The sequence below is a fragment of the Petromyzon marinus genome, chromosome 84, assembly GCF_048934315.1.
Source record: "Petromyzon marinus isolate PM22_M1 ecotype Great Lakes invasive population chromosome 84, UKy_Petmar_22M1.pri1.0, whole genome shotgun sequence".
Lineage (NCBI taxonomy): Eukaryota > Metazoa > Chordata > Hyperoartia > Petromyzontiformes > Petromyzontidae > Petromyzon > Petromyzon marinus.
Window position 1 is genome coordinate 32,908 of NC_133749.1, and position 27,293 is coordinate 60,200.

Here is a 27,293-nt window from a genome sequence, read left to right on the forward strand (position 1 = left end):
CTAGGAGGGGGAGAGATCACCAACACGCTAACCACAGCACCACCACTCTCACCACAACACCACTCTCACCACAACACCACCACCACGCTCACCACAACACCACCAACACGCTCACCACAACACCACCACGCTCACCACACCACCACACCACCACCACGCTCACCACAACACCACGCTCACCATAACACCATGCTCACCACACCACACCACGCTCACCACACCACCACCACGCTCACCACACCACCAACACGCTCACCACACCACACTCACCACACCACTCTCACCACACCACCACCACGCTCACCACAACACCACGCTCACCACACCACCACCACACCACCACCATGCTCACTACACCACCACGCTCACCACACCACCACCACCTTCACCACACCACCACGCTCACCATGCTCACCACACCACGCTCACCAGAACACCACCATCCTCACCACACCACCATGCTAACCACACCACCATGCTCACCACACCACCACCACAACACCACCCTCACCACACCACCACGCTCACCACACCACTCTCACCACACCACTTTCACGACACCACCACCACCACACCACTACCACGCTCACCACACCACGCTCACCACACCACTCTCACCACACCACCACCACGCTCACCACACTACTACCACGCTCACCACACCACGCTCACCACCACCACACTCACCACACCACCACCGCAACAACACCCTCACCACACCACCACGCTCACCACACCACGCTCACCACACCACTCTCATCACACCACCACCCTAACCACCCCACACCACGCCCACCACACCACACCACGCTCACCACACCACGCTCACCACACCACGACCCCCCTCACCTTCTAGGAGGTCAGATGCAGAACCCAGGCAGTACTCCATCACCAGCTGCTCACACACAGACACAGACAAAGGTCCCCCAGGTAGCCTCTAGCAGGATGTAGGGGCAAGTGCTGTAGTCAGTAGCGAGTAGCAGCACCTACACACACAGACACAGATCCCCCAGGTAGCCTCTAGCAGGGCTGTAGGGGCAAGTGCTGTCGTCAGTAGCAGCACCTACACACACACAGACAAAGGTCCCCCAGGTAGCCTCTAGCAGGGCTGTAGTGGCAAGTGCTGTAGTCAGTAGCGAGTAGCAGCACCTCTGCCTCCACTCCCCCCCCACCACTCACCCCCCCACCACTCACCCCCCACCACTCCCCCCCACCACTCACCCCCCCACCACTCACCCCCCCACCACTCACCCCCCCACCACTCACCCCCCCACCACTCACCCCCCCACCACTCACCCCCCCACCACTCACCCACGCTGTGTGCTCCCGCAGGTAACAGCCCTTGTAGTCGATGGTGTGAGGGTTCTTGAGCTTCTGCAGGAACGTCACCTCCTTCACAATGTCCTGCCACTTCTACAACCACACGCAGTGGGGGGCAGTGGGGGGCAGTGGGGGGCAGAGAGTGGGGGGAGGGGGTACGTGCCAGGTTACACACAGACTCCTCTCACTCGGCCATGTTGGTGAGGGGGGTCGTGCAGGCGGCCATGTTGGTGAAGGAAGTGGTGCAGGCAGGTGGGCGGCCATGTTGATAAGGGGAGCGGTACAGGTGGGTGGGCGGCCATGTTGGTGAGGGGAGCGGTGCAGGCGGGTGGGCGGCCATGTTGATAAGGGGAGCGGTGCAGGCAATTGGGCGGCCATGTTGGTGCGGTGCAGGTGGGTGGTCATATTGGTGAGGGGAACGGTGCAAGTGGTTGGGCGGCCATGTTGGTGAGGGGAGTCGTGCAGGCAGGTGGGCGGCCATGTTGGTGAGGGGAGCGGTGCAGGTGGGTGGGCGGCCATGTTGGTGAGGGGAGCGGTGCAGGCGGCCATGTTGGTGCGGTGCAGGTGGGTGGGTGGTCATATTGGTGAGGGGAACGGTGCAAGTGGTTGGGGGGCCATTTTGCTGAGGGGAGTCGTGCAGGCAGGTGGACGGCCATGTTGGTGAGGGGAGCGGTGCAGGTGGGTGGGCAGGCCATGTTGGTAAAGGAGTCGTGCCAGCAGGCAGTCATGTTGGCAAGGGGGTCGTTGCCAGCAGGTAGCCATGTTGGTAAGGGCATCGTGGCAGCAGGCGGCCATGTTGGTAAGGGGGGTCTCACCTCACTGGACTGCTTCCCGCTGTACGACATCTTCTTGATGGCCACGACCTCGCTGGTTCGCACGTTCCGTGCCTGGACACATCATCAATAATCACCAATAATAATCATCAATAATTATCAATAATAATCAATAAATGAGTGAGTGTATGAGTGAGTGTATGAGTGAGTGTATGAGTGTATGAGTGAGTGAGTGTATGAGTGAGTGTATGAGTGAGTGAGTGTATGACTGAGTGAGTGTATAAGTGAGTGTATGAGTGAGTGTATGAGTGTATGAGTGAGTGTATGAGTGAGTGAGTGTATGAGTGAGTGAGTGAGTATATGAGTGAGTGTATGAGTGAGTGAGTGTATGAGTGAGTGAGTGTATGAGTGAGTGAGTATGAGTGAGTGAGTGTATGAGTGAGTGTATGAGTGAGTGAGTGTATGACTGAGTGAGTGAGTGTTTGAGTGAGTGAGTGAGTATATGAGTGAGTGAGTGTATGAGTGAGTGAGTGTATGAGTGAGTGAGTATGAGTGAGTGAGTGTATGAGTGTGTGAGTGAGTGTATGAGTGAGTGTAAGACTGAGTGAGTGAGTGTATGAGTGAGTGAGTGACTGTATGAGTGAGTTAGTGTATGAGTTAGTGTAAGAGTGAGTGTATGAGTGAGTGTATGAGTGAGTGTATGAGTGAGTGTATGAGTGAGTGAGTGTATGAGTGACTGTATGAGTGAGTGTATGAGTGTATGAGTGAGTGAGTGAGTGTATGAGTGAGTGTATGAGTGAGTGTATGAGTGAGTGTATGAGTGAGTGAGTGAGTGTATGAGTGAGTGAGTGAGTGTATGAGTGAGTGAGTGAGTGTATGAGTGAGTGTATGAGTGACTGACTGAGTGTATGAGTGACTGACTGAGTGTATGAGTGAGTGTATGAGTGAGTGAGTGTATGAGTGAGTGTATGAGTGAGTGTATGAGTGAGTGAGTGAGTGTATGAGTGAGTGAGTGAGTGTATGAGTGAGTGAGTGTATGAGTGAGTGTATGAGTGAGTGAGTGAGTATATGAGTGAGTGTATGAGTGAGTGAGTGTATGAGTGAGTGAGTATGAGTGAGTGAGTGTATGAGTGTGTGAGTGAGTGTATGAGTGAGTGTAAGACTGAGTGAGTGAGTGTATGAGTGAGTGAGTGACTGTATGAGTGAGTTAGTGTATGAGTTAGTGTAAGAGTGAGTGTATGAGTGAGTGTATGAGTGAGTGAGTGTATGAGTGAATGTAGGAGTGAGTGAGTGTATGAGTGACTGTATGAGTGAGTGTATGAGTGTATGAGTGAGTGAGTGAGTGTATGAGTGAGTGTGTGAGTGAGTGAGTGTATGAGTGAGTGTATGAGTGAGTGTATGGGTGAGTGTATGAGTGAGTGTGTGAGTGTATGAGTGAGTGAGTGTATGAGTGAGTGAGTGTATGAGTGAGTGACTGAGTGAGTGACTGACTGAGTGAGCGAGCCAGCGAGCCAGCGAGCGCGTGTACGGTGCCAGGCTAGGTGCACTCACAAAGTAGACAGCCCCGAAGCTGCCGTGGCCGATCTCCCGCAGGTCGCTGAACAGGGCCTCAGGATGAGTGAGTGTAGTAGTGAGTGTGTGAGTGAGTGTAGTAGTGAGTGAGTGTAGTAGTGAGTGTATGAGTGAGTGTAGTAGTGAGTGTGTGAGTGAGTGTAGTAGTGAGTGTGTGAGTGAGTGTAGTAGTGAGTGAGTGTAGTAGTGAGTGTATGACTGAGTGTATGAGTGAGTGAGTGCATGAGTGAGTGACTGTATGAGTGAGTGAGTGTATGGGTGAGTGTATGAGTGAGTGTATGAATGAGTGAGTGTATGAGTGAGTGTATGAGTGAGTGAGTGTATGAGTGAGTGAGTGAGTGTATGAGTGAGTGTGTGAGTGAGTGTATGAGTGAGTGAGTGTATGAGTGAGTGACTGTATGAGTGAGTGAGTGTATGAGTGAGTGTATGAGTGAGTGACTGAGTGTGTGAGTGAGTGAGTGTATGAGTGAGTGAGTGTATGAGTGTATGAGTGAGTGTATGAGTGAGTGAGTGTATTAGTGACTGAGTGAGTGTATGAGTGAGTGAGTGAGTGTATGGGTGAGTGTATGAGTGAGTGTGTGAGTGTATGAGTGAGTGTGTGTGTGAGTGAGTGTATGGGTGAGTGTATGAGTGAGTGTGTGAGTGTATGAGTGAGTGTGTGAGTGAGTGTATGGGTGAGTGTATGATTGAGTGAGTGAGTGTATGAGTGAGTGAGTGAGTGTATGAGTGAGTGAGTGTATGAGTGAGTGAGTGTATGAGTGAGTGTATGAGTGACTGACTGAGTGTATGAGTGAGTGTGTGAGTGTATGAGTGAGTGAGTGTATGAGTGAGTGAGTGTATGAGTGAGTGAGTGTATGAGTGAGTGTATGAGTGAGTGTATGAGTGAGTGAGTGTATGAGTGAGTGTATGAGTGACTGACTGAGTGAGTGTATGAGTGAGTGTATGGGTGAGTGTATGAGTGAGTGACTGACTGAGTGAGTGTATGAGTGAGTGTATGAGTGAGTGTATGAGTGAGTGTATGGGTGAGTGTATGAGTGAGTGTATGAGTGAGTGAGTGAGTGAGTGTATGAGTGAGTGTATGAGTGAGTGAGTGACTGTATGAGTGAGTGAGTGTATGAGTGACTGAGTGAGTGAGTGTATGAGTGAGTGAGTGTATGAGTGAGTGTATGAGTGAGTGAGTGTATGAGTGAGTGTATGAGTTAGTGACTGAGTGACTGACTGAGTGAGTGAGTGTATGAGTGAGTAAGTGTATGAGTGAGTGACTGAGTGACTGAGTGAGTGAGCGAGCCAGCCAGCCAGCGAGCCAGCCAGCGCGTGTACGGTGCCAGGCTAGGTGCACTCACAAAGTAGACAGCCCCGAAGCTGCCGTGCCCGATCTCCCGCAGGTCGCTGAACAGGGCCTCAGGATGAGTGACTGAGTGTAGTAGTGAGTGTGTGAGTGAGTGTATGAGTGAGTGTAGTAGTGAGTGAGTGTATGAGTGTATGAGTGAGTGAGTGTAGTAGTGAGTGTGTGAGTGAGTGTATGAGTGAGTGAGTGTATGAGTGAGTGTATGAGTGAGTGTTTGAGTGACTGACTGAGTGAGTGTATGAGTGTATGAGTGAGTGTATGAGTGACTGACTGAGTGTATGAGTGAGTGTATGAGTGAGTGAGTGTATGAGTGAGTGTATGAGTGAGTGTATGAGTGAGTGTATGAGTGAGTGTATGAGTGAGTGTATGAGTGACTGACTGAGTGTATGAGTGACTGACTGAGTGTATGAGTGAGTGTGTGAGTGTATGAGTTAGTGAGTGAGTGAGTGTATGAGTGAGTGAGTGTATGAGTGAGTGTATGAGTGAGTGACTGAGTGAGTGACTGACTGAGTGAGCGAGCCAGCCAGCCAGCGAGCCAGCGAGCGCATGTACGGTGCCAGGCTAGGTGCACTCACAAAGTAGACAGCCCCGAAGCTGCCGTGCCCGATCTCCCGCAGGTCGCTGAACAGGGCCTCGGGATTGTCGCGCTGGAACAGCTCCGAGGGGTCCGCTGGGGATCCCGAAGCGGAGCTCCGGACTGCGGATCCGGAGCGGGAGCTGGACGGCATTCTCCACACGCTGTGCACACCACATACATTATATATATACTTATATATACACATATATACACTTATATATATACTTATATATACACTTATATATACATACACACACACACATACACCACACACACACCACACATATATATATACTTATATATATACACATACACACACTTATACACACATATATACACTTATATATACACACCACACACACACCACACTTATATATACACTTATATATACACACACTTATATACACACTTATATATACATATATACACATATACATATATACACACCACACACACACCACACTTATATATATACTTATATATACATATATACACTTATATACACACTTATATCTACATATATACACATACACACACACTTATATGTAAATATATACACTTATATCTACATATATACACTTATACACACGTATATATACATATACACACATATACATACACACACATACATACACACACATACACACACATACATACACCACACACATTATATATACTTATATACACACTTATATATACATATATACACACTTATACACATACACACACACTTATATATAAATATATACACTTATATCTACAAATATACACTTATACACACTTATATATACATATACACACACACATACACACACATACACACAAACACCACACACATTATATACACTTATACACACATATATACACTTATATATATACACTTATATATATACATACACACACACCACCACACACACACACTACATATACACACTTATATATACACTTATATATACACATACACACATACATACTACATATATACACTTATACACATACACACTTATATATACACTTATATACACTTATATATACATATATACACACATACACATATATACACACACACCACACACACACCACACACACACCACACACTTACTACATATACACTTATATATACATATACAGATACACACACATACTACATACATACACACATACACACATATTATACATACATATATACATACCCATATATATACACACACATACATATATACACACACACATACATACACACACACTTATACACACTTATACACATACATACACATATGCATACACACATACATACACATACACACACACATACACGCACACACATACACACACACATATACACACATACACGCACACACATACACGCACACACATACACACACACATATACACACACACATATACACACACACATACACACACATACACACACACACATACACACACACATATACACACACATACACACATACACGCACACACATACACGCACACACATACACACACACATATACACACACATACACACACATACACACACACACACATATACACACACATACACACAACATACACACATACACACACACATACACACATACACGCACACACATACACACAACATACACACATACACACACACACATACACACATACACGCACACATACACACACACATACACACACATACACACACACACACATATACACGCACACACACATACACACACATACACACTGTTGGGGGTGGCAGTAGCTATCCCAGAATGCACTGCACAGTTTGTGGTGGCAGTAGCTATCCCAGAATGCACTGCACTGTTGGGGGTGGCAGTAGCTATCCCAGAATGCACTGCACTGCTGTTGGGGGAGGAAGTAGCGATCCCAGAATGCACTGCACTGTTGGGGGAGGAAGTAGCGATCCCAGAATGCACTGCGGTCTCACCATGTGACGTGGGGTCACGGTGAGGTCATGGGCGAGGCGTCGGTGCCCGGCGAGGTCCCCTCTGTGCCTGCAACAACAACCACAACCACAACAACTATAGCACAACAACTATAGCACAACCACAACCACAACAACCACAACAACAACTATAGCACAACCACAACAACAACAACCACAACAACAACCACAACAACAACAACAAAACAACAACAACCACAACAACTATAGCACAACCACCACAACCACAACAACAACAACCACAACCACTATAGCACAACCACAACAACAACAACTATAGCACAACCACAACCACCACAACAACAACTATAGCACAACCACAACAACAACTATAGCACAACCACAACCACAACAACCACAACAACAACTATAGCACAACCACAACAACAACCACAACAACAACCACAACAACAAAACAACAACAACCACAACAACTATAGCACAACCACTATAGCACAACAACTGTAGCACAACCACTATAGCACAACCACAACAACCACAACCACAACAACCACAACAACAACTATAGCACAACCACAACAACCACAACAACAACAACCACAACAATTATAGCACAACCACAACCACCACAACAACCACAGCAACTATAGCACAACCACAACCACAACAACCACAACCACAACAACAACCACAGCAATTATAGCACAACCACAACAACTATAGCACAACCACAACAACAACAACCACAACAACTATAGCACAACCACAACCACCACAACAACCACAACAACTATAGCACAACCACAACCACCACAACAACCACAACAACTATAGCACAACCACAACCACAACAACCACAACAACAACTATAGCACAACCACAACAACAACCACAACAACAACCACAACAACAAAACAACAACAACCACAACAACTATAGCACAACCACTATAGCACAACAACTGTAGCACAACCACTATAGCACAACCACAACAACCACAACCACAACAACCACAACAACAACTATAGCACAACCACAACAACCACAACAACAACAACCACAACAATTATAGCACAACCACAACCACCACAACAACCACAGCAACTATAGCACAACCACAACCACAACAACCACAACCACAACAACAACAACCACAACAATTATAGCACAACCACAACAACTATAGCACAACCACAACAACAACAACCACAACAACTATAGCACAACCACAACCACCACAACAACCACAACAACTATAGCACAACCACAACCACCACAACAACCACAACAACTATAGCACAACCACAACAACAACAACCACAACAACAACCACAACAACTATAGCACAACCACAACAACAACCACAACCACTATAGCACAACCACAACAACTATAGCACAACAACCACTATAGCACAACAACCACAACAACTATAGCACAACAACCACTATAGCACAACAACCACTATAGCACAACTACAACAACCACAACAACCACAACCACTATAGCACAACAACCACAACAACAACCACTATAGCACAACCACTATAGCACAACCACAACAACCACAACAACTATAGCACAACCACAACAACCACAATCACTATAGCACAACTACAACAACCACAATTACTAAAACAACCACAACAACCACAACCTCTATAGCACAACAACCACAACAACTATAGCACAACAACCACAACCACTATTACTAAAACAACCACAACAACCACAACAACTATTACTACAACAACCACGACAACCAAAACCACTATTACTAAAACAACCACAACAACCACAACAACTATTACTACAACAACCACAACAACTATTACTAAAACAACCACAACAACCACAACTATTACTACAACAACCACAACAACAACAACCACTATTACTACAACAACCACAACAACCACAACAACTATTACTACAACAACCACAACTATTACTACAACAACCACAACAACAACAACCACTATTACTAAAACAACCACAACAACTATTACTAAAACAACCACAACAACTATTACGACAACAACCACAACAACTATTACTACAACAACCACAACAACTATTACTAAAACAACAACAACAACCACTATTACTAAAACAACCACAACAACAACAACCACTATTACTACAACAACCACAACAACAACAACAACTATTACTACAACAACCACAACAACCACAACTATTACTACAACAACCACAACAACCACAACTATTATTACAACAACCACAACCACTATTACTAAAACAACTACAACAACCACAACAACTATTACTAAAACAACCACAACAACTATTACTAAAACAACCACAACAACTATTACTAAAACAACTACAACAACTATTACTAAAACAACCACAACAACCACAACAACTATTACTAAAACAACCACAACCACTATTACTACAACAACCACAACAACCACAACAACTATTACTACAACAACCACAACAACTATTACTAAAACAACCACAACCACTATTACTACAACAACCACAACAACAACAACAACTATTACTACAACAACCACAACAACCACAACCACTATTACTACAACAACCACAACAACTATTACTACAACAACCACAACAACCACAACAACTATTACTACAACAACCACAACAACCACAACCACTATTACTAAAACAACAACCGCAACAACTATTACTACAACTACCACAACAACTATTAATAAAATAACAACCACAACAACTATTATTACAACAACCACCACAATTATTACTAAAACAACCACAACCATTATTACCATAACCACAACAACAACCAAAGCAATCACAACCACAACTATCACAACAACCACTATTACCACAACCACTATTATCACAATAACCACCATCACCACCACTATAACCACAACCACAAAAAAACACTCAACCTCCCAATCTCAACATCACAAACCCATGAACACTGTCACCATGAACACCATGAACACTGTCACACCATGAACACTGTCACCATGAACACCATGAACACTGTCACCATGAACACCATGAACACTGTCACACCATGAACACTGTCACACCATGAACACTGTCACCATGAACACTGTCACCATGAACACTGTCACACCATGAACACCATGAACACTGTCACACCATGAACACTGTCACCATGAACACTGTCACACCATGAACACCATGAACACTGTCACCATGAACACTGTCACACCATGAACACCATGAACACTGTCACACCATGAACACTGTCACCATGAACACTGTCACACCATGAACACCATGAACACTGTCACCATGAACACTGTCACACCATGAACACTGTCACCATGAACACCATGAACACTGTCACACCATGAACACTGTCACACCATGAACACTGTCACCATGAACACCATGAACACTGTCACACCATGAACACTGTCACACCATGAACACTGTCACACCATGAACACTGTCACCATGAACACCATGAACACTGTCACACCATGAACACTGTCACCATGAACACTGTCACACCATGAACACTGTCACACCATGAACACTGTCACACCATGAACACTATCACCATGAACACTGTCACACCATGAACACTGTCACACCATGAACACTGTCACACCATGAACACCATGAACACTGTCACACCATGAACACTGTCACACCATGAACACTGTCACACCATGAACACTGTCACACCATGAACACTGTCACACCATGAACACTGTCACCATGAACAGTCACCATGAACACCATGAACACTGTCACACCATGAACACTGTCACACCATGAACACTGTCACACCATGAACACTGTCACACCATGAACACTGTCAGCATGAACACCATGAACACTGTCACACCATGAACACTGTCACACCATGAACACTGTCACCATGAACACTGTCACACCATGAACACTGTCACCATGAACACCATGAACACTGTCACACCATGAACACCATGAACACTGTCACACCATGAACACTGTCACACCATGAACACTGTCACACCATGAACACTGTCACACCATGAACACTGTCACCATGAACATCATGAACACTGTCACACCATGAACACTGTCACACCATGAACACTGTCACACCATGAACACTGTCACACCATGAACACTGTCACACCATGAACACTGTCACCATGAACACTGTCACACCATGAACACCATGAACACTGTCACACCATGAACACCATGAACACTGTCACACCATGAACACTGTCACACCATGAACACTGTCACACCATGAACACTGTCACCATGAACACTGTCACACCATGAACACTGTCACACCATGAACACCATGAACACTGTCACACCATGAACACTGTCACCATGAACACTGTCACACCATGAACACTGTCACACCATGAACACCATGAACACTGTCACACCATGAACACCATGAACACTGTCACACCATGAACACTGTCACACCATGAACACTGTCACACCATGAACACTGTCACCATGAACACTGTCACCATGAACACTGTCACACCATGAACACTGTCACACCATGAACACTGTCACACCATGAACACTGTCACCATGAACACTGTCACACCATGAACACTGTCACACCATGAACACTGTCACACCATGAACACTGTCACCATGAACACTGTCACACCATGAACACTGTCACCATGAACACTGTCACCATGAACACCATGAACACTTTCACCATGAACACTGTCACCATGAACACCATGAACACTGTCACACCATGAACACTGTCACACCATGAACACTGCCACACCATGAACACTGTCACCATGAACACTGTCACACCATGAACACCATGAACACTGTCACACCATGAACACCATGAACACTGTCACACCATGAACACCATGAACACTGTCACACCATGAACACCATGAACACTGTCACACCATGAACACCATGAACACTGTCACACCATGAACACTGTCACACCATGAACACTGTCACCATGAACACTGTCACCATGAACACTGTCACACCATGAACACTGTCACCATGAACACTGTCACACCATGAACACTGTCACCATGAACACTGTCACCATGAACACCATGAACACTGTCACACCATGAACACTGTCACACCATGAACACTGTCACACCATGAACACTGTCACACCATGAACACTGTCACACCATGAACACCATGAACACTGTCACACCATGAACACTGTCACACCATGAACACTGTCACCGTGAACACTGTCACCATGAACACCATGAACACTGTCACACCATGAACACTGTCACCGTGAACACTGTCACCATGAACACCATGAACACTGTCACACCATGAACACTGTCACCATGAACACTGTCACCATGAACACTGTCACACCATGAACACTGTCACACCATGAACACCATGAACACTGTCACACCATGAACACCATGAACACTGTCACACCATGAACACTGTCACACCATGAACACTGTCACCATGAACACTGTCACCATGAACACCATGAACACTGTCACACCATGAACACTGTCACACCATGAACACTGTCACACCATGAACACCATGAACACTGTCACACCATGAACACCATGAACACTGTCACACCATGAACACCATGAACACTGTCACACCATGAACACCATGAACACTGTCACACCATGAACACTGTCACCATGAACACCATGAACACTGTCACCATGAACACTGTCACACCATGAACACCATGAACACTGTCACACCATGAACACCATGAACACTGTCACACCATGAACACCATGAACACCATGAACACCATGAACACTGTCACCATGAACACTGTCACCATGAACACCATGAACACTGTCACACCATGAACACCATGAACACTGTCACACCATGAACACCATGAACACTGTCACACCATGAACACCATGAACACTGTCACACCATGAACACTGTCACCATGAACACCATGAACACTGTCACCATGAACACTGTCACACCATGAACACCATGAACACTGTCACACCATGAACACCATGAACACTGTCACACCATGAACACCATGAACACTGTCACACCATGAACACCATGAACACTGTCACCATGAACACTGTCACCATGAACACTGTCACACCATGAACACCATGGACACTGTCACACCATGAACACTGTCACACCATGAACACTGTCACACCATGAACACTGTCACACCATGAACACTGTCACCATGAACACCATGAACACTGTCACACCATGAACACTGTCACACCATGAACACTGTCACACCATGAACACTGTCACACCATGAACACTGTCACCATGAACACTGTCACACCATGAACACTGTCACCATGAACACCATGAACACTGTCACACCATGAACACTGTCACACCATGAACACTGTCACCATGAACACTGTCACACCATGAACACTGTCACCATGAACACTGTCACACCATGAACACCATGAACACTGTCACACCATGAACACCATGAACACCATGAACACTGTCACCATGAACACTGTCACACCATGAACACCATGAACACTGTCACACCATGAACACCATGAACACTGTCACCATGAACACTGTCACACCATGAACACCATGAACACTGTCACACCATGAACACCATGAACACTGTCACCATGAACACTGTCACACCATGAACACCATGAACACTGTCACACCATGAACACCATGAACACTGTCACACCATGAACACCATGAACACTGTCACACCATGAACACCATGAACACTGTCACCATGAACACTGTCACACCATGAACACCATGAACACTGTCACACCATGAACACCATGAACACTGTCACACCATGAACACCATGGACACTGTCACACCATGAACACCATGAACACTGTCACCATGAACACTGTCACACCATGAACACTGTCACACCATGAACACTGTCACACCATGAACACTGTCACCATGAACACCATGAACACTGTCACACCATGAACACTGTCACCATGAACACTGTCACACCATGAACACTGTCACCATGAACACCATGAACACTGTCACACCATGAACACTGTCACCATGAACACTGTCACACCATGAACACTGTCACCATGAACACTGTCACACCATGAACACTGTCACACCATGAACACTGTCACACCATGAACACTGTCACACCATGAACACTGTCACCGTGAACACTGTCACCATGAACACCATGAACACTGTCACACCATGAACACTGTCACCATGAACACTGTCACACCATGAACACTGTCACCATGAACACCATGAACACTGTCACACCATGAACACTGTCACCATGAACACTGTCACACCATGAACACTGTCACCATGAACACTGTCACACCATGAACACTGTCACACCATGAACACTGTCACACCATGAACACTGTCACACCATGAACACTGTCACCGTGAACACTGTCACCATGAACACCATGAACACTGTCACACCATGAACACTGTCACACCATGAACACTGTCACACCATGAACACTGTCACCATGAACACCATGAACACTGTCACCATGAACACTGTCACACCATGAACACTGTCACACCATGAACATCATGAGTGCAAGCTATTAAAGTCACCTTTGAAACCAAAACCATGTTCTGTTAGAGCCATAATCTCATACAGTGAGCCATAAACTCACTCATAAAGAGAGACACAGACTCACACAGAGAGACACAGACTCACACAGAGAGACACAGACTCACACAGAGAGACACACTCATACAGAGAGACACAGACTCACACAGAGGGACACACACTCATACAGAGAGACACAGACTCATACAGAGAGACACACTCATACAGAGAGACACAGACTCATACAGAGAGACACAGACTCATACAGAGAGACACAGACTCACACAGAGAGACACAGACTCATACAGAGAGACACAGACTCATACAGAGAGACATAGACTCATACAGAGAGACACAGACTCACACAGAGAGACAGACTCACACAGAGAGACACAGACTCACACAGAGACACAGACTCACACAGAGAGACACAGACTCATACAGAGAGACACAGACTCACACAGAGAGACACAGACTCACACAGAGAGACACAGACTCATACAGAGAGACACAGACTCACACAGAGAGACACAGACTCATACATAGAGACACAGACTCATACAGAGAGACACAGACTCACACAGAGCACAGACTCACACAGACAGACACACACTCATACAGAGAGTCACAGACTCATACAGAGAGCCATAGACTCACACAGAGACCCATAGACTCACTCACACAGAGACCCCTAGACTCACCCACACAGAGACCCATAGACTCACTCACACAGAGACCCATAGACTCACACAGAGACCCATAGACTCACACAGAGACCCATAGACTCACTCACACAGAGACCCAGACTCACACAGAGACCCATAGACTCACTCACACAGAGACCCATAGACTCACCACCACACAGAGACCCATAGACTCACTCACACAGAGACCCATAGCCTCACTCACAAAGAGACCCATAGACTCACTCACACAGAGACCCATAGACTCACCCACACAGAGACCCATAGACTCACACAGAAACCCATAGACTCACACAGACACCCATAGACTCACTCACACAGAGACCCCTAGACTCAACCACACAGAGACCCATAGACTCACCCAAACAGAGACCCATAGACTCACTCACACAGAGACCCATAGACTCACTAACACAGAGACCCATAGACTCACTCACACAGAGACCCCTAGACTCACCCACACAGAGACCCATAGACTCACTCACACAGAGACCCATAGACTCACTCACACAGAGACCCATAGACTCACTCACACGGAGACCCATAGAATCACTCACACGGAGAACCATAGACTCACTCCACAGAGACCCATAGACTCACTCACACAGAGACCCATAGACTCACTCACACAGAGACCCATAGACTCACACAGAGACCCATAGACTCACTCACACAGAGACCCATAGACTCACTCACACAGAGACCCATAGACTCACACAGAGACCCATAGACTCACTCCACAGAGACCCATAGACTCACTCACACAGAGACCCATAGACTCACTCACACAGAGACCCATAGACTCACTCACACAGAGTCCCATAGACTCACTCACACAGAGACCCATAGACTCACTCACACAGAGACCCATAGACTCACCACTACACAGAGACCCATAGATTCACTCACACAGAGACCCATAGACTCACTCACACAGAGACCCATAGACTCACTCACACAGAGACCCATAGACTCACACCACAGAGACCCATAGACTCACTCACACAGAGACCCATAGATTCACTCACACAGAGACCCATAGACTCACTCACACAGAGACCCATAGACTCACACAGAGACCCATAGCCTCACTCACACAGAGACCCATAGACTCACCACTACACAGAGACCCATAGATTCACTCACACAGAGACCCATAGACTCACTCACACAGAGACCCATAGACTCACACCACAGAGACCCATAGACTCACTCACACAGAGACCCATAGATTCACTGACACAGAGACCCATAGACTCACTCACACAGAGACCCATAAACTCACACAGAGACCCATAGACTCACTCACACAGAGACCCATAGACTGACTCACACAGAGACCCATAGACTCACACAGAGACCCATAGACTCACTCATTGAGATCCAAAGACTCACTCATAGAGACCCATAGACTCACTCACACAGAGACCCATAGACTCACTCACACAGAGACCCATAGACTCACTCACACAGAGACCCACAGACTCACCATAGAGACTGTGAGTGGTGGTGATGATGATGGTGGTGGTGATGATGGTGGTGATGATGGTGGTGATGGTGATGATGGTGATGATGGTGGTGATTATGGTGATGATGGTGGTGATGATGGTGTTGATGATGGTGATGATGATGGTGTTGATGATGGTGATGATGGTGTTGATGATGATGATGGTGATGATGGTGTTGATGATGGTGGTGGTGATGATGGTGATGATGGTGATGCTGATGGTGATGATGTGATGGTGGTGATGGTTATGATGGTGGTGTGATGATGGTGGGACCCAGAGTGGTGGGACTGAGTGATGGTGATCGTGATGATGGTGGTGACCCAATGACCTTGACCTGTCAATCAGCTGATAACAGCCCCCCCCATAGCCCCCCATAGCCCCCCCCCCCCACAGCCCCCCCACGTACCACGTGACGCCTCAAGATGGCAGGCGGAATCAGACGACCAGAAGTTCTCGACATAAACTCTCGTTCGGTAGACGTCTTCCCAAAGCGGTAGACGTCTTCCAAAAGCGGTAGACGTCTTCCCAAATTGGCAGATGTCTTCCAAAAGCGGTAGATGTCTTCCCAAAGCGGTAGTCTTCTTCCAAAATAGGTATAAGTCTTCTGAAAGCGGTAGAGGTCTTCCCAAACCGGCAGATGTCTTCCAAAAGCGGTAGACGTCTTCCGAAAGCGGGAGTCGTCTTCGGAAAGCGGTAGACGTCTTCCAAAGTAGGTAGACCTCTTCCGAAAGCGGTAGACGTCTTCCTAAAGCGGTAGTCGTCTTCCTAAATAGGTAGAAGGCTTCCGAAAGCGGTAGACGTCTTCCAAAGTAGGTAGACCTCTTCCGAAAGCGGTAGACGTCTTCCTAAAGCGGTAGTCGTCTTCCTAAATAGGTAGCTGACTTCCGAAAGCGGTAGACGTCTTCCCAAAGCGGCAGATGTCTTCCAAAAGCGGTAGACGTCTTCCTAAAGCGGTAGTCGTTTTCCTAAATAGGTAGATGACTTCCGAAAGCGGTAGATGTCTTCCAAAAGCGGTAGACGTCTTCCGAAAGCGGGAGCCGTCTTCGGATAGCGGTAGACGTCTTCCGAAAGCGGTAGACGTCTTCCCAAAGCGGTAGTCGTCTTCCAAAATAGGTAGACGTCTTCCGAAAGCGGTAGATGTCTTCCGGAAGCGGTAGACTACTTACGAAAGTGGTAGTCGTCTACCGGAAGCGGCAGTTCTCTACCGGAAGCGGAAGACGTCTTCCCAAAGCAGTAGTCGTTAGACCTCTTCCGGAAGCGGTAGAAGACTTACGAAAGCTGTAGTCTTCCGGAAGCGGTAGACGTCTTCCCAAAGCGGTAGTTGTCGGCTTCCAAAATCGGCAGACGTCTTGCGAAAGCGGTAGCCGTCTTCCGAAAGCGGTAGTCGTCTTCCGGAAGCGGTAGACGTCTTCCCAAAGCGGCAGGCGTCTTCCGAAAGCGTCTTCGTTCAGAATCGCCAATGTGGCTTTGAAGAGGGAGAATCGTGTCAAGTTGATTCGCCGCGGGGAACTCGACCGCCGCCCGTCTCGAGAGAGGCAGAGAAGATGGAGAGAGAGAGAGAGGTGGGGGAGGGGTCTGGTGTCGTGGTTGTTGCTGTTTGAGTTGTCAGCCGTGAGGACAGCTGAGCGGCAATCACAGCACCCACGGGACCATAGGTGGGGCCTCGACTCTCGCGAGAACTCGCTGCTAACCCCCACCCTCCCCTCCCCAACTCTCGCGAGAACTCGCTGCTAACCCCCACCCTCCCCTCTCCAACTCTCGCGAGAACTCGCTCCTCACCCCCACCTCCCCTCTCCAACTCTCGCGAGAACTCGCTCCTAACCCCCACCCCCCCTTCCCAACTCTCGCGAGAACTCGCTCCTGCCCCACCCCAAACTCTCGCGAGAACTCGCTCCTAACCCCCAACCCCCCCTCCCCAACTCTCGCGAGAACTCGCTGCTAACCCCCCCTCCCCAACTCTCGCGAGAACTCGCTCCTAACCCCCACCCCAAACTCTCGCGAGAACTCGCTCCCAACCCCCACCCTCCCCTCCCCAACTCTCGCGAGAACTCGCTCCTGCCCCACCCCAAACTCTCGCGAGAACTCGCTCCTGCACACAACCCCAAACTCTCGCGAGAAACCGCTCCTGCCCCCATCAAATCTTGCGAGAGCTCGCTCCTGCCCCCACCCCAAACTCTCGCGAGAACTCGCTCCTGCCCACCCGAGCTCTCGCGAGAACTCGCTCCTGCCCCCACCCCAAACTCTCGCGAGAACTCGCCCCTGCCCACCCAAATCTTGCGAGAACTCGTTCTTGCCCCCACCCCAACTCTCGCGAGAACTCGCTCCTGCCCACTCGAGCTCTCGCGAGAACTCGCTCCTGCCCCCCAAAATCTTGCCAGACCTCGTTATTGCCCCCACCCCAACTCTCGCGAGAACTCGCTCCTGCCCACTCGAGCTCTCGCGAGAACTCGCTCCTGCCCCCACCGCAACTCTCGCGAGAACTCGCTCCTGCCCACCTCCAAACTCTCGCGAGAACTCGCTCCTGCCCCCCCCCCCAAAACATCGCGAGAACTCGCTCCTGCCCCCAAACTCGCGCGAAACCTCGCTCCTGCCCCTCCCAAACTCTCGCGAGAACTCGCTCCTGCCCCCACCCGAACTCTCGCGAGAAATCGCTCCTGCCCACCCCAAATCCCTCTCCTCACTATAAATTATCGCGAGATCACGAAACCAAAACCTCGCGGCCCCTCCCCCCCACCCTCCAAATATGGGCATGGGAGTTTGAGGGGGTGGGGTTATGCTAATGAGCAGCTGACATCACAATCCGATCGTCTATCGGACTGCGGGAGGAGGTAAGGGGCCGACCATAAATGACGTCACGCACCTGGGGGGGCAGGGGGAGGGGTCAGACATTTGTGACGATATGTGACGTCAGGGCTTATACTCTTAGCTCTTTCGGTAAAGTCACGTTGAAGGGAAACAATAAAATAATAAAATATATATAAAACAATAAAAAAATTCTCACGACGTTTCGACCATAACACAAACGGTCGTCATCAGGTGTGTCGGTTCGCATTAATTTATTTATTTGTAAATGGTTTATTTATTTATAAAAAACGTCAGCGCCACGCGCAGCGATTTGTCAGATTATTTAGACGGACTAGTCCATCTATGTTCTGTAAAGAGGAGGGGGGAGACGAAAAATTAATGTATGCTGTCTGAAAGCCACTGTAAGCGTGAACAATCAATTAAGACCCCTGAAATGGTTTATCAAATCCTTCCAATGATTGCTAAGCCAGAATCCATCTTCTCGGTTGAAATTGTCTCTGTGCTTGTATATGTGGATAGCCTCATGAACGAATCTCCCATGGTAGCCAGATGGCTTGCAAAGAACCTCTGTCTTGGAAAAGTCAATGTCATGTGAGCCTACTGAATAATTATAACAGTGATCTGCCACGGCCGAGGTGTTGGTACCTACCGTGTTTAAGGTCTGCTTTGTGTTCACGAGTGCGGTCCGAGACATGGCGTTTGGTTTCTCCAATGTAACTACTACCACAGAGGCAACTCAGTTTGTAGAAGCCAGGGTACTGTATGTCCGGAATCACATCTTTTACAGACAGAACCAGATCACTGATTCTACGTGGTGACTTTACCAAAAGAACCATGAATATGAATCAAAACACAATCAATTAAGACCCGAAATGGTTTTATCAAATCCTTCCAATGATTGCTAAGCCAGAATCCATCTTCTCGGTTGAAATTGTCTCTGTGCTTGTATATGTGGATAGCCTCGTGAACGAATCTCTCATGGTAGCCAGATGGCTTGCAAAGAACCTCCGTCTTGGAGAGGTCAATGTCATGTGAGCCTACTGAATAATTATAACAGTGATCTGCCACGGCCGAGGTGTTGGTCCTACCGTGTTTAAGGTCTGCTTTGTGTTCACGAATGCGGTCCGAGACATGGCGTTTGGTTTCTCCAATGTAACTAACTACCACAGAGGCAACTTAGTTTGTAGACACCAGGGTACTGTATGTCCGGAATCACATCTTTTACAGACAGAACCAGATCACTGATTCTACGTGGTGACTTTACCGAAAGAACCATGAATATGAATCAAAACACAATCAATTAAGACCCGAAATGGTTTTATCAAATCCTTCCAATGATTGCTAAGCCAGAATCCATCTTCTCGGTTGAAATTGTCTCTGTGCTTGTATATGTGGATAGCCTCGTGAACGAATCTCTCATGGTAGCCAGATGGCTTGCAAAGAACCTCCGTCTTGGAGAGGTCAATGTCATGTGAGCCTACTGAATAATTATAACAGTGATCTGCCACGGCCGAGGTGTTGGTCCTACCGTGTTTAAGGTCTGCTTTGTGTTCACGAATGCGGTCCGAGACATGGCGTTTGGTTTCTCCAATGTAACTAACTACCACAGAGGCAACTTAGTTTGTAGACACCAGGGTACTGTATGTCCGGAATCACATCTCCTCTTTTCAGAACATAGATGGACTAGTCCTTCTAAATAAACTGCCAAATCGCTGCGCGTGGCGCTAACGTTTTTTCTATAAATAAATAAATGCACCGTAAATAAATAAATTGATGCAAACCGACACGCCTGATGACGACCGTTTGAGTTATGGTCGAAACGTCGTGAGAATTTTTTATTGTTTTATATATATTTTATTATTTTGTTGTTTCCCTTCAACGTGGTGACTTTACCGAAAGAGCTAAGAATATGAATTACTGCAGTCACGAAAGCTTTAAATCAAGACGTTCTGCTTAATTAAATAGATTTTTAATCCAATGTTTTCTCCTACATCAGAGTGCAGCGCCACATTACACAGCTGACGACGATGATGATTGCTGCTTTGTGTCGCAGTAGAAACGTCGTGAGAAATTTATTTTATATTTTTATTATTTTATTGTTTTATATTTTTATTATTTTATTGTTTTATATTTTTATTATTTTATTGGTTTATATGTTTATTATTTTATTGTTTTATATTTTTATTATTTTATTGTTTTATATTTTTATTATTTTATTGTTTCATATTTTTATTATTTTATTGGTTTATATTTTTATTATTTTATTGTTTTATATTTTTATTATTTTATTGTTTTATATTTTTATTATTTTATTATTGATTGCTGCTTTGTGTCGCAGTAGAAACGTCGTGAGAATTTTATTGTTTAATATTTTTATTATTTTATTGTTTTATATTTTTTATTAATTTATTGTTTTATATTTTTATTATTTTATTGTTTTATATTTTTATTATTTTATTGTTTTATATTTTTATTATTTTATTCTTGATGATTGCTGCTTTGTGTCGCAGTAGAAACGTCGTGAGAATTTTATTGTTTTATATTTTTATTATTTTATTGTTTTATATTTTTATTATTTTATTGTTTTAAATTTTTATTAGTTTATTGTTTTATATTTTTATTATTTTATTGTTTTATATTTTCATTGTTTTATATTTATTATTTTATTGTTTCATATTTTTATTATTTTATTGGTTTATATTTTTTATTATTTTATTGTTTTATATTTTTATTATTTTATTGTTTTATATTTTTATTATTTTATTATTGATGATTGCTGCTTTGTGTCGCAGTAGAAACGTCGTGAGAATTTTATTGTTTTATATTTTTATTATTTTATTGTTTTATATTTTTATTAATTTATTGTTTTATATTTTTTATTATTTTATTGTTTTATATTTTTATTATTTTATTGTTTTATAATTTTATTATTTTATTCTTGGGGGGGGGCGGGGGGGGAAGAGCAGAGCGGACAGGCGGGGTAAATTCACGGTAAATCGAATCACTAGCGGGGGGGGGGATAAACAAAAACTTCTAGATTTAAAGCTTTCGTGACTGCTAGGATCCATACTCTTATAAGCTATTTCAACGAGCCATTTCAATGCTAAATTCAATGCTAATTCCTTTGTCAAGGCGCTTTGATTTCTTCTCACACACAGCTTAAACGGTCGCGATCTGAGCTCGCGGCCTCTCTCACTCCAGCGCTGTCCTCCGAGTCAGTCTCGTCCCTCCCACCTGATGAAGGCCGCTTGTGTTTGTGGCCGAAACGTCGTGATTTTTTGTTATTTCATTTTCACCTACGTGACTTTACCCAATAGAACCAAAGAGTAGGGACAGAAAAAACAAACTGTGGCGTGCGGTCTTTTGCGGGAGGGCGGAGAGAGAGCGAGCGAGCGAGAGAGCCGCCGGGTGTCAGCGCGAATTGTTTACCGGGGCGCGGAGTGTTCAGCGCCCCCCGCCCCCGTGTGTCTAAGCGATGAGCTCACAGCCCCCCCGTGTCTAAGCGATTAGCTTACAGTCCCCGTGTCTAAGCGATTAGCTCACAGCCCCCGTGTCTAAGCGATGAGCTTACAGCCCCCGTGTCTAAGCGATGAGCTCACAACCCCCGTGTCTAAGCGAGTAGCTTACAGCCCCCGTGTCTAAGCGATTAGCTTACAGCCCCCGTGTCTAAGCGATGAGCTCACAGCCCCCGTGTGTCTAAGCGATTAGCTCACCTACGCGATCCCTTACAGCCCCCGTGTCTAAGCGATGAGCTCACAACCCCCGTGTCTAAGCGATGAGCTCACAGCTCCCGTGTCTAAGCGATGAGCTTACAGCTCCCGTGTCTAAGCGATGAGCTTACAGCCCCCGTGTCTAAGCGATGAGCTCACAGCCCCGTGTCTAAGCGATGAGCTTACAGCCCCCGTGTCTAAGCGATTAGCTCACAGCTCCCGTGTCTAAGCGATGAGCTCACAGCTCCCGTGTCTAAGCGATGAGCTCACAGCCCCGTGTCTAAGCGATGAGCTTGCAGCCCCCGTGTCTAAGCGATGAGCTTACAGCTCCCGTGTCTAAGCGATTAGCTTACAGCTCCCGTGTCTAAGCGATTAGCTCACAGCTCCCGTGTCTAAGCGAGTAGCTCACAGCCCGCGTGTCTAAGCGATGAGCTTACAGCCCCCGTGTCTAAGCGATGAGCTTACAGCCCCGTGTCTAAGCGATGAGCTCACAGCCCCCGTGTCTAAGCGATGAGCTCACAGCTCCCGTGTCTAAGCGATGAGCTCACAGCTCCCGTGTCTAAGCGATTAGCTCACAGCCCCCGTGTCTAAGCGATGAGCTCACAGCTCCCGTGTCTAAGCGATTAGCTCACAGCTCCCGTGTCTAAGCGATGAGCTTACAGCCCCCGTGTCTAAGCGATTAGCTTACAGCCCCCGTGTCTAACCGAGTAGCTCACAGCCCCCGTGTCTAAGCGATTAGCTCACAGCTCCCGTGTCTAAGCGATGAGCTCACAGCTCCCGTGTCTAAGCGATTAGCTCACAGCTCCCGTGTCTAAGCGATGAGCTCACAGCCCCCGTGTCTAAGCGATTAGCTCACAGCTCCCGTGTCTAAGCGATGAGCTTACAGCGACCCGTGTCTAAGCGATGAGCTCACAGCTCCCGTGTCTAAGCGATGAGCTTACAGCCCCCGTGTGTCTAAGCGATTAGCTCACAGCTCCCGTGTCTAAGCGATGAGCTTACAGCTCCCGTGTCTAAGCGATTAGCTCACAGCCCCAGTGTCTAAGCGATTAGCTCACAGCTCCCGTGTCTAAGCGATTAGCTTACAGCCCCCGTGTCTAAGCGATTAGCTTACAGCTCCCGTGTCTAAGCGATGAGCTTACAGCCCCCGTGTCTAAGCGAGTAGCTTACAGCCCCCGTGTCTAAGCGATGAGCTTACAGCCCCCGTGTCTAAGCGAGTAGCTTACAGCCCCCGTGTCTAAGCGATGAGCTTACAGCCCCCGTGTCTAAGCGATTAGCTCACAGCTCCCGTGTCTAAGCGATGAGCTTACAGCTCCCGTGTCTAAGCGATGAGCTTACAGCCCCCGTGTCTAAGCGATGAGCTCACAGGCCCCGTGTCTAAGCGATGAGCTTACAGCTCCCGTGTCTAAGCGATGAGCTCACAGCCCCCGTGTCTAAGCGATGAGCTTACAGCCCCGTGTCTAAGCGATGAGCTTACAGCTCCCGTGTCTAAGCGATGAGCTTACAGCCCCCGTGTCTAAGCGATGAGCTTACAGCCCCCGTGTCTAAGCGATGAGCTTACAGCCCCCGTGTCTAAGCGAGTAGCTTACAGCCCCCGTGTCTAAGCGATGAGCTTACAGCCCCCGTGTCTAAGCGATTAGCTCACAGCTCCCGTGTCTAAGCGATGAGCTTACAGCTCCCGTGTCTAAGCGATGAGCTTACAGCTCCCGTGTCTAAGCGATGAGCTTACAGCCCCCGTGTCTAAGCGATTAGCTTACGGCGACCCGTAAGAGATGGAGTGACGTAGTACAGGCGAGGCAGCGGGTTTAACAGCGCCTGGCATGCGCGAATTCGCGCGGGTCTTTATAAACGGGCCCTTTAAATCGTGACGTAGTGGACCCCACCCACCCCGTCCAATCAGCAGCGATCTCCCACCCACCCACCCACCCCGTCCAATCAGCAGCGATCTCCCACCCACCCACCCACCCCGTCCAATCAGCAGCGACCTCCCACCCGGACCCTCCCCCACCACGACCCCAACTCCTCCCCACCTCGCGGGCAGGTTGGTAAGGGGCGTGTTTGTTATTGCCGGAGCGCGTGGAAGCGTGTCTGTGTGTGTGTGTACGTGTGTGTGTACGTGTGTGTGTGTACGTGTGTACGTGTGTGTGTGTGTACGTGTGTGTGTGTGTGTACGTGTGCGCGTGTGTGTGTGTACGTGTGTGTGTGTGCGTGTGTGTACGTGTGTGTGTACGTGTGTGTGTGTACGTGTGTGTGTGTGTACGTGTGTGTACGTGTGTGTGTGTGTGTGCGTGTGTGTGTGTACGTGTGTGTGTACGTGTGTGTGTGTACGTGTGTGTGTACGTGTGTGTGTACGTGTGTGTGTACATGTGTCTGTGTGTGTGTACGTGTGTGTGCGTGTGTACGTGTGTGTGTGTACGTGTGTGTGTGTACGTGTCTGTGTGTGCGTGTGTGTGTACGTGTGTGTGTACGTGTATGTGTGTGTGTACGTGTGTGTGTACGTGTCTGTGTGTGTGTGTGTACGTGTGTGTACGTGTGTGTACGTGTGTGTGTGTACGTGTGTGTGTGTGGGTGTGTGTGTGTACGTGTGTGTGTGTACGTGTCTGTGTGTGTTTGCGTGTGTGTGTGTACGTGTGTGTGTACGTGTGTGTGTGAGTGTGTACGTGTGTGTGTGTGTACGTGTGTGTGTGTGTACGTGTGTGTGTGCGTGTGTGTACGTCTGTGTGTGTACGTGTGTGTGTGTAAGTGTGTGTGTGTACGTGTGTGTGTACGTGTGTGTGTGTGTGTACGTGTGTGTGTGTACGTGTGTGTGTGTACGTGTCTGTGTGTGTGTGTACGTGTGTGTGTACGTGTGTGTGTCTGTGTGTGCGTGTGTGTACGTGTGTGTACGTGTGTGTGTACGTGTGTGTGTACGTGTGCGTGTGTGTGTACGTGTCTGTGTGTGTGTACGTGTGTGCGTGTGTGTGTGCGTGTGTGTGTGTGTGTGCGTGCGTGTGTGTGCGTGTGTGCGTGTGTGTCTGCGTGTGTGTGCGTGTGTGTGTACGTGTGTGTGTGTACGTGTGTGTGTGTACGTGTGTGTGTGTGTACGTGTGCGTGTGTGTGTACGTGTGTGTGTGTGCGTTTGTTCGTGTGTGTGTGTGTGCGTGTGTACGTGTGTGTGTACGTGTGTGTGTGCGTTTGTGTGTGCGTGTGTGTACGTGTGTGTGTACGTGTGTGTGTGTGTGTGTACGCGTGCGTGTACGTGTGTGCGTGTGTACGCGTGCGTGTACGTGTGTGCGTGTGTGTGTGTATATGTGTGTGTGGTCCGGCAAAACAACCCCCTACCTCCTCGCGGTGCCGGACGGGCAACTCTGTCGTGGACAGCGCTGTGGGGGGAGATCCAATTTTGATTGGCTCCTCCCCTCATGGCATATGTGTCCACCACAGGGGCTAAACGGGGGCTCTGGACGGGTGCGAGGGGCTGGTAACCCCTCCACCTTCAATTAATTACCACGAAACTA

General features: G+C 47.3%; 1 protein-coding gene across 1 annotated transcript in view; it reads right to left on the reverse strand.

Moving 5' to 3' along the window:
• Positions 1 to 18,978, reverse strand: part of LOC142907888 (serine/threonine-protein kinase TAO1-B-like) — a gene marked incomplete at its 3' end in the record, with an annotated part of 32,013 nt that extends 13,035 nt beyond the window's left edge. The window contains exons 1-6 of the mRNA XM_076057790.1: positions 17,691 to 18,978; positions 7,536 to 7,602; positions 5,589 to 5,751; positions 2,136 to 2,207; positions 1,312 to 1,413; positions 850 to 895 (exon numbers count right to left, since the gene is read on the reverse strand). Of these exons, the coding sequence (XP_075913905.1) occupies positions 850 to 895; positions 1,312 to 1,413; positions 2,136 to 2,207; positions 5,589 to 5,741 (373 nt within the window). The remainder of the gene's footprint in view (positions 1 to 849; positions 896 to 1,311; positions 1,414 to 2,135; positions 2,208 to 5,588; positions 5,752 to 7,535; positions 7,603 to 17,690) is intronic.
• Between the last annotated feature and the right edge of the window lie 8,315 nt (positions 18,979 to 27,293).